At 47.5% G+C, this 8,299-nt stretch overlaps 2 protein-coding genes across 2 annotated transcripts in view; both read right to left on the minus strand.

The window, feature by feature from the left end:
• LOC103377507 (vasoactive intestinal polypeptide receptor 2-like) overlaps positions 1-6,769 on the minus strand; it is an 8,238-nt gene extending 1,469 nt beyond the window's left edge. Inside the window, exons 1-7 of the mRNA XM_008308345.3 lie at positions 5,423-6,769; positions 4,433-4,535; positions 4,204-4,311; positions 3,632-3,729; positions 1,316-1,413; positions 541-679; positions 268-418 (exon numbers count right to left, since the gene is read on the minus strand). Of these exons, the coding sequence (XP_008306567.1) occupies positions 268-418; positions 541-679; positions 1,316-1,413; positions 3,632-3,729; positions 4,204-4,311; positions 4,433-4,535; positions 5,423-5,491 (766 nt within the window). The 5' untranslated portion in view covers positions 5,492-6,769. The remainder of the gene's footprint in view (positions 1-267; positions 419-540; positions 680-1,315; positions 1,414-3,631; positions 3,730-4,203; positions 4,312-4,432; positions 4,536-5,422) is intronic.
• Positions 6,770-7,018: 249 nt separating this feature from the next.
• LOC107988383 (disco-interacting protein 2 homolog C-like) lies at positions 7,019-8,285 on the minus strand. The gene is made up of 2 exons (XM_017031594.2): positions 8,158-8,285; positions 7,019-7,989 (listed from the first exon to the last, which is right to left on the minus strand). Exons 1-2 carry the CDS (start codon positions 8,235-8,237, stop codon positions 7,737-7,739), a joined length of 333 nt encoding a protein of 110 aa, XP_016887083.1. The 5' UTR covers positions 8,238-8,285; the 3' UTR covers positions 7,019-7,736.
• Between the last annotated feature and the right edge of the window lie 14 nt (positions 8,286-8,299).

Consider the following 8,299-nt stretch of genomic DNA (forward strand, 5'->3'; position numbering starts at 1 on the left):
GGGGGGGGGCAGAGAGAGAGAGAGTGTGTTTAGATTCCTTGTGCCAGACAGAACATTCTCATGAGGGGCCACGCAGGAAATACAGTGTCTCCACACACACACACACACACACACACACACAGGAACAGCAGGCAGTGATGACGACGCGTTGGTTCAGTGGTGATGGATGTCGGAGGTCGACTCTGTTCTAATTTCTAATCATGTTGTGAACGGTGGTGTGTGTGTGTGTGTGTGTGTGTGTGTGGACGTGACGCGGCGGCAGCTGACCCCAGCCAATGAGCATGTAGACAGACAGGGGGGGGGAGGAGGAGTGGACCACCAGCAGCAGTGTGTGCAGGTAAAGACCCTCCACCAGCAGCCAGAAGAAGTTGGCCATGATGAAGTAGTTGAAGAAAACCAGGATGGTTTTACAGCCCACCTACAACACAGACCACAAAGACCACAAAGACCACATTACAAACTGTCTGTGCAGCAGGTGAAGTCCAGTCACTTAACCCCTGACCCCTGACCCCTGTGTGTGTGTGTGTGTGTGTGTGTCACCAGCGACGGCTGCGTGCTACAATCCGTGTTCTCGTCGTCTGAGAAGAGCAGAGAGTCTTTGGTGAGAACGGCGACGGCTCGGAGCATGAAGGACACGAACAGGTTCAGATGGATGTAGTTCCTCGTGCAGTGGAGCCTCCTGTTCACACACACACACACACACACACACACACAGTGAAGGATGAAGACGTAAACACACTGACAGCTAAAGTTCATCAGATGGATTTCACACACTTTTGTGTGTGTTTTTTGTGAGTTTTTTGTGTGTTTTTTGTGTATTTTTTGTGTACTAGAAGACAAAACAAAGTCCTGGAGAAATGAAGACGTTGAAAAACAACATTCCTGAAGAATTATGTCCACAAACCCCCCACCACGACAGCAGGGCTCTGACAGTTCAACCATTCAACCACCAGGGGGCACTAATGATAAAAACTGAACTCCGTGGTTCAGTCTATGGTTCGCTGACCTGAGGACGGACCGCGGGTCAGCAGAGATGGACCCGACCCAGCCACAAAACACTGCCCTCTGCTGTTCAAAACCATCACATCACATGGTGTCGTTGTACTTTGGTCACATGACCACGTGAAAATAAATCATTCATATTTGATGTCCTGTTAAACAGTCCAGTTATTTTGAATTTTTCTGGAACAGGAAGTTTGTTAAAGTGGGTTGAAGGGACGTCAGATGTCCAGGACCTTCAGTCCCATCAGGATTGACATCATTCTGTCTCCGCATGTGTGCGTGTGTGTGTGTGTGTGTGTGTGTGTGTGCAGACCTGAACAAACAGATGAGGACGGTGCTGGTGGACAGAGTGATGAGGGACAGACTGTGGCCCAGCGTGGACAGGATTCTCACCACCCTGTAGAAGACCAGCTGGAGACACAGACACAAACACAGGTCACTGTCCTAACAGTCCACAGACCACAGAGACAACTGACCACCACACTGATCTATTATCTCCAGTAGGGGGCAGCAGTTATTCTTCCCTGTTCCTACTATATTTTTGTATTTAGTCTCAATTTGCTTCAAGAAACGGATCTGGACCAGGACTCTGGACCAGGACTCTGGACCAGGACTCTGGACCAGGACTCTGGACCAGGACTCTGGACCAGGACTCTGGACCTGGACTCTGGAGGATCTGGACCAGGACTCTGAAGGATCTGGACCTAGACTCTGGACCAGGACTTTGGACCAGGACTCTGGACCAGGACTCTGGAGGATCTGGTCCAACTCAGACTGTGTGGACGAGGCTGGCGTTCACCGCCCTCTATCATTTATAAACAGCATTCCCAGAGTCTGACACATCATCTGGCACTAACTCACACACACACACACACACACACACACACACACACACACACACAGACTTGTGATTGCGTGATGCGTTCACTGACTCTATCATTAAACTCTCTGAGCTGAAGTCCAAACACAGACGAGGTGAATTCATCATCTGTGACACTGCAGCTGTGGATCAGTGGACACGACCGCTGCCGTCCAAGCCAAAGGGTCAGGGGTCAACACAGGTCCACACGCCAATGTGATCGGATCAGTGTGTGTGTGTGTGTGTGTGTGTGTGTTTTGTGTCAGCAGACAGTTTTCCAGACGGAAACGTCAGTTCAACAGGAAACAAACAGCAGAGATGGAAGTTCTGGAGAAGATCAGGTCCAAGACGCTGCAGCTCCACGCCTGGATGTGTGTGTGTGTGTGTGTGTGCTTCATCTAAAGCCGTGTTTCCATCATTGTTTTTTTATCTCATATTAAATCAACCCAACGGAAAAAAAAGTGAAAGAAGTGAAAAAGAAAAATGAAGTCAGGATGTAAAGATCTCAGGTTATCAATCACCACGGCCACGGGTGAGGAGGGAGGGGTGAGGAGGGAGGGTTTTTGAAAATGTTCTGAAAACTGGAAACAAGTCTAAATATGATAATAAATAAAAATATTTTAAATCTGTTTCACATCAGGTGAACACACACACACACACACACACACACACACAGACACAGACACAGAACAATTTCACAGTTTGAGGGAGTGAGGGGTCAGAGGTCACAGATCTGTCTGCTCGCCCCTCTCTCTCCTCATCAATCTCTGTCAAACACACACGTAGGGTTCAGCTCAGTGTTTTACTAAGGGAAGGTGATGTCAGTGATGTCAGTGATGTCAGTGATGTCAGTGATGTCAGTGACCCTGGGCAGAGGTTTACGTTTCTGCTCACAGACCAAACCTCATGGAGAAAACCAGTGATTTTCGCTCAGAGAAACAGTCGTCGTCCATCGACTTCTGCCTCCGTCACTCAGTTCAAATGTGAAATTCTGTTTAGATTTATCTCAGTGACAGAAACTCACCACAGGGGGCAGCAGTGGCCCCACAGTTCCTCTGCCTCTTTGGGCTAAAATCATTGTTTTTCTCTGTGGAGTTTGGAGAGAAGGAGAAAAAAATCTCTCACAAAGACGGACAAACATCAGACATATTTGACCTCAACTGTCCCACAGACGACCTGTCCCACAGACGACCTGTCCCACAGAGAACCTGTCTCACAGAGAACCTGTCTCACAGAGAACCTGTCCCACAGAGAACCTGTCCCACAGACGACCTGTCTCACAGAGAACCTGTCCCACAGAGAACCTGTCCCACAGACGACCTGTCTCACAGAGAACCTGTCCCACAGAGAACCTGTCCCACAGACGACCTGTCCCACAGACGACCTGTCCCACAGACGACCTGTCTCACAGAGAACCTGCAGGTTTGACAAACACAGACTGATCTGAGGTCAGAGCTGCCACAAAGACCAACAGACTTTTTCAAAACCCCGTCTGGGTTTCTGTTTGCTGAACCTGCCGCAGCAGCAGGAACAGTGGAGGTGATGACGTGGAGCTCTTATCATCTGCTGTGTTAATCTGGGACTAAAAAATACACCCTGGAGCCTGGAGCCTGGAGCCTGGAGCCTGGAGCCTGGAGCCTGGGGCCTGGAGCCTGGAGCCTGGAGCCTGGGGCCTGGGGCCTGGGGCCTGGAGCGTCTAAAGCTGGTCTGAACTAAAGTATTATAAAGATAAGTTTCACTCTTGTGACCAGGTGACCTCTTGACCCTCACCTCGTTGGGTTGGTCAGTGTCGTTGGAGCCACAGGCGTCAGTGATGACGGGGTAAACAGACGACCAGCCGCTCTCCGTGCAGTTTCTGCTCAGGTTTCCTGTCACGACAAACACAGGTTTCAGAAACCGTTTCTGTCTGGAGCCAAAAATAAAATCCAAGAATTCACACAGAAAAGATTCATTTGAAAAAATGAACCAGAAAAACGGGTTCAGCACTTCTGCTGATGACAGTCAGGGGGCGCCGCTGTCTGAGGAAACAGATGTGGATTAAGATTCTTTTTGTCTCGGTGTGGAAGGAATTAGAGGAGATGATGGAAAATGATGAAGAACCTCAGGGTCGGGGGCCAGGTCGGGGTCAGAGGACGAGGGCAGGGACATGAAGGGAAGAATGAGGGAAGGAGACAGGAAGTGATGGAAGGATGAAAGAGACGAGGAGGAGGCGGTGACAGGAAGTAGAAGATCCAGGTCAGTGTCAGGGACCAGAACCAGGACCGACATCACACACTGACCCGTCCTTCACATGGTCTGAGGGAGTGTGTGTGTGTGTGTGTGTGTGTGTGTGTTTGACTCACCGTTCTTTCCAAAAACCTGTACGAGAGGGGGGGGGCAGGAAAGGGTCAGGACCTCTCCGACCACCGCGTCCTGCCAACAGGCGAGTTTGTCCCACTCACCACGACATCCTGAACACACACACACACACACACACGCGCATTCTCATATATAAAGGGTGAGACCACACGTGTGTGTGTGTGTGTGTGTGTGTGTGTGTTTCCTGTTCTCCTCACGACCAAACACACTCACCTGTGGTGGGGGGGGCGTCCTGCTGCTGCAGTCGTCTCTCACACTCTCTCTCCGACCTCTGAATCTCCCAGTGGAAACGACAGGTTTGAAACTTTGCATCGACCTGTAAATGTAGAGCGAACAGGTCACGTGACGTCTACAGACCGACAGGTCTACAGGCCGACAGGTCTACAGACCGACAGGTCTACAGGCCGACAGGTCTACAGACCGACAGGTCGCGTGTGGATCAGTAGAATCAGAACAAAGTGAAGGGGGGCCAGGACCAGAACCACGAGCCGCTGTTTTAACCTCATCCAACGGTAAATCAACAATCTGACCTTGACCTTCAGACTTGAACCAACAACCTGTGTTGTTAGACTGTGAGGATGGACCAATGAGTGCTGAAGGACAGGGTCACATGGTCCGCCCTCATCCTTCACCAACACTTGAGAACGTTCCCCACAGCAGGGGCAGAAAACTGGGTCTGTGCTGCTGGTGTGAAGTGGGTCAGTACTGGGTCAAGGTCCAACATGTATTCAAACAGAACCAGGTCCAGACCTGAGACCACAGAACCCCCAGAGCTGGAAACTCAGCTTTGACACATTTATTAAATCAAATTGTTCTTAAAAAAAAACAATAAAAAACTGTTTTGAAAATATTTCTCCAAAGGAAATGGAACAGTGGGAATATTCTATATATTAATCTATAGAATTGAACCTTTAATCTTAAATCAGAAAAGGAGAATTGACAAATATTTAATATACATTTAATGTAAAAATGTTTTTGAAATTCACCTCTGAACTTTGAAGTGTGTGAAGTTTGAAACAGAACTCGGAGATGATCGTTGTTTTAATGATCAATAAAAACTTTTTAACTCTGGTGTAAAAAAATGTGAATTTGTTCGAGTTCAGTTTTTAATTGAACCCGACAGTTAAAAACATCAAACAAAGAGCTCATCTCAGAACCAGAACATGAACCAGAACTTGAATTAAACCCGGACTTTTCACTGACCGTGAGCAGAAACTTGGAGCTGAAGTTGAAGCTGAGCAGAACCAGAAGAAACCGCCCCGTCACCGACATGGTCTCATCTCATCCAGAACCACAAACACAGCCAAGTCCTGAAGGTCCAGGTTCTGAAGGTCCAGGTACTGAAGGTCCAGGTTCTGAAGGTCCAGGTTCTGAAGGTCCAGGTTCTGCTGTTCCTGTTCTGGTCCAGCGGAGTTCTGAAGACATCTAGTCCGCAGCACAGACCTGAGTGTGTATGTGTGTGTGTTTGTTGATGAACAGGAAACACGTGTCTGGTAACACACACACACGCGCGCGCGTGCACTTATGGGGTGTGAGTATCGAGAGCTCGGGTCAATCCAAAGTTCACGTACACGCGCCCAAACGCGTCACTGTTATAAGAAGGAATCACGGAATCCATGCGCGCTCCTGGTACCATAGAGCTGCATACAAATAGAGAGACAACACTGCCATCTGCTGGATGAAAAAGATCACACTCTGCATGAAAAACCCGTAAGAAACAATAGAAAAAAATAAAAATAGATCAACTAGAAGTGTATGGTGGCGTCTCCTATTATTAACAAGAATTAAAATTTTTAAAAGATAAAATCAGTTGACTTTAAATATTCCATAGTTTTAAAGTATTTTAAACCAATTTTTATTATGTTCAAAAACTGTAAATTATTTTTTTAATTTTCACAATGTATTGAAACAAGTCATTCTTTTTTCTTCCATCAGCTGGACGTCGTAATAGAAGGGGGCACGTGACCGGCGACGTCATCCAGAGTAATGAAAAGGCCGTCTGACTTTTAGCCAATCAAAGCACTTTATTGCACTGATATAGTGTGACAGGAGCCAATCACAGGCTCTTATAAAAGTCTCATTTCCTCTTTTTGTCCTGTGTACAAAACAAGTCACACACTCACCTGTACCGTACAAAATCAACATAAAATACACACGAGACGCACACGCACACGCACGTGCACACACTCACGCATTAGGACTGCGCACTGGCGGCTACGCTGCTGCTGCTGCTGCTACAAACCGAAGCATTTTGTCCTTTTCTTCTTCTATGAAAACATAAGATGACAAGAGGTGACGACCGCACTGATGATGTCATCAATGATGACGTCATTAACACGTTTTGCCACAGCGATGTCACAAATTGTCAAGTGGTGAATAAGAAGTTTCTTTGAAAAAAAAAAAAAACCCCAACAGCGTCTAATTCAGGATGACGTCATCGTTTAATAAACTTTAATATTAATTAAAATAATTCTTCAATTATTTTATTTTCTTATTAATCTTAGTCTGCATTAGTTTACACACACACACACACACACTCCCTCAGGAAGTTCAGCTGATGATAAAAAGATTTTGTTTCCACTTCATGATTTTTAAATATTTTTCTCTGCCGTCGATGATTCTTAAAGTTTTCTCTTGTTTTTTTTCAAATTTTACTGATTTTTTTTTCACATTTCTAAACACGCAGACAGGAAGTTGTGACCTCACTTCCTGCCAGCCGTCACAGGGTCAGTGTGCAGCGTGAAGAGGATTACACTCAGCTGTAATCTCAGATTATATTCCACTTTTACTCCTGCTCTGAATTTGTACGATCTTTTTTTTTTTTTTTTTTAATTTTTTTGAGATGTTCAGAGTTTTTGCTCGGCATGCTGGGAAACATCTAAACACCGCGGCCGTCATTCTTTTCTTTTCTTCTTTTAAACGACATGAGAAAATATGCTTTCATTTGTCCAAAAGAATTTAAAACAAGTTTTATTCACATTAACAGAGGTCAAAGGTCCCTGTTAAAACACACACACACACACACACACACACACACAGGGTGTGAGTGGAGAGAGCTGCTCCTCCGTTCTCCTCTGCTGTTCTTTCCATATAGATTATTATTATTATTATTATGTCTATGTACAGTATTTATAATTTTACAATAATCTGGTTCTCAAACTGTGGCGCAGGTCTGTGTGTTTCTGTCTCGTCCACTCTGACCTCTGACCTCTCAGTTTTCCCTCCTTCGACACAGTGAGTGTTTTTTTTCTCTAAGGCTTTTCTACAGTGGGCATGAAGACACACGTCCATCCATCCATTCATCCGTCCATTCATCCGTCCATCGACTGATCAGCACGAGACGGCTCTAAAGAAAGGTCAGGACTGAAGGTCACGTCAGGGTCAAAAATACGGTCGTGGATCTTTAGGGAATCGAACCAAAGACGACAGCAAAAAGTACGGCACACAGACACATGCTCGCTCTCTCACACACACGTGCTCCCACACACACACTTACTCACACACACTCCCGGTCAGGCTACATGTTGTAGGCCACATAAATGGGGTCCAGCTGGTCCTGCAGGAAGCCGTCTCTCAGGTGCATTCGCTGCTTCTCGCCGCGGGAGTTGATGGGAATCACGCCCACGTCCGTCACCACCACCACGCCCACGATCAGGTAGTGCTCCTCAAGAACCGCCTTGGTCACCATCGGTACCAGGTCCAGGGCTTCCTGCTCGGAGCCCTCCAGCTCCACCACCACCACCAGCAGGTTGGTCCAGGGGAACACGGCGCTGAGGGAACGCACACACACAGAAGCTCGGTCAACAACTGCTGCAGTTCAGCCGTAGGGCCACTAGGCGGCGCCTGACCCTGGCTGAGGTTTGAAATAAAAACTAAAACCACAGGTGCTGCTGGTCCACTGCTGCCCCCCTGTGGTCTGGTCCAGGGGCCACACCCACCACTCCATGATGCTCTTGTGAGCCCTGGTGACGGAGGTCTCGATGTCGATGGGATGGTACCTCATGCCCCTCAGCTCCATGGCCTCCTCCAGAGCTCCGACCACAAACAGAGCGTCGCGGCTCCCTGAAGGAGCACAGACCG

Source organism: Cynoglossus semilaevis, chromosome 3 (genome assembly GCF_000523025.1).
Source record: "Cynoglossus semilaevis isolate Cse_v1.0 chromosome 3, Cse_v1.0, whole genome shotgun sequence".
NCBI lineage: Eukaryota > Metazoa > Chordata > Actinopteri > Pleuronectiformes > Cynoglossidae > Cynoglossus > Cynoglossus semilaevis.

Coding starts and splice junctions, on each gene's coding strand:
- LOC107988383 (XM_017031594.2), bottom strand. CDS start 8,237: ATGGAGCTGAGGGGCATGAGGTACCATCCCATCGACATCGAGACCTCC. Junction 7,990..8,157: donor CACAAGAGCATCATGGAGTG/GTGGGTGTGGCC, acceptor GCGTTCCCTCAG/CGCCGTGTTCCCCTGGACCA.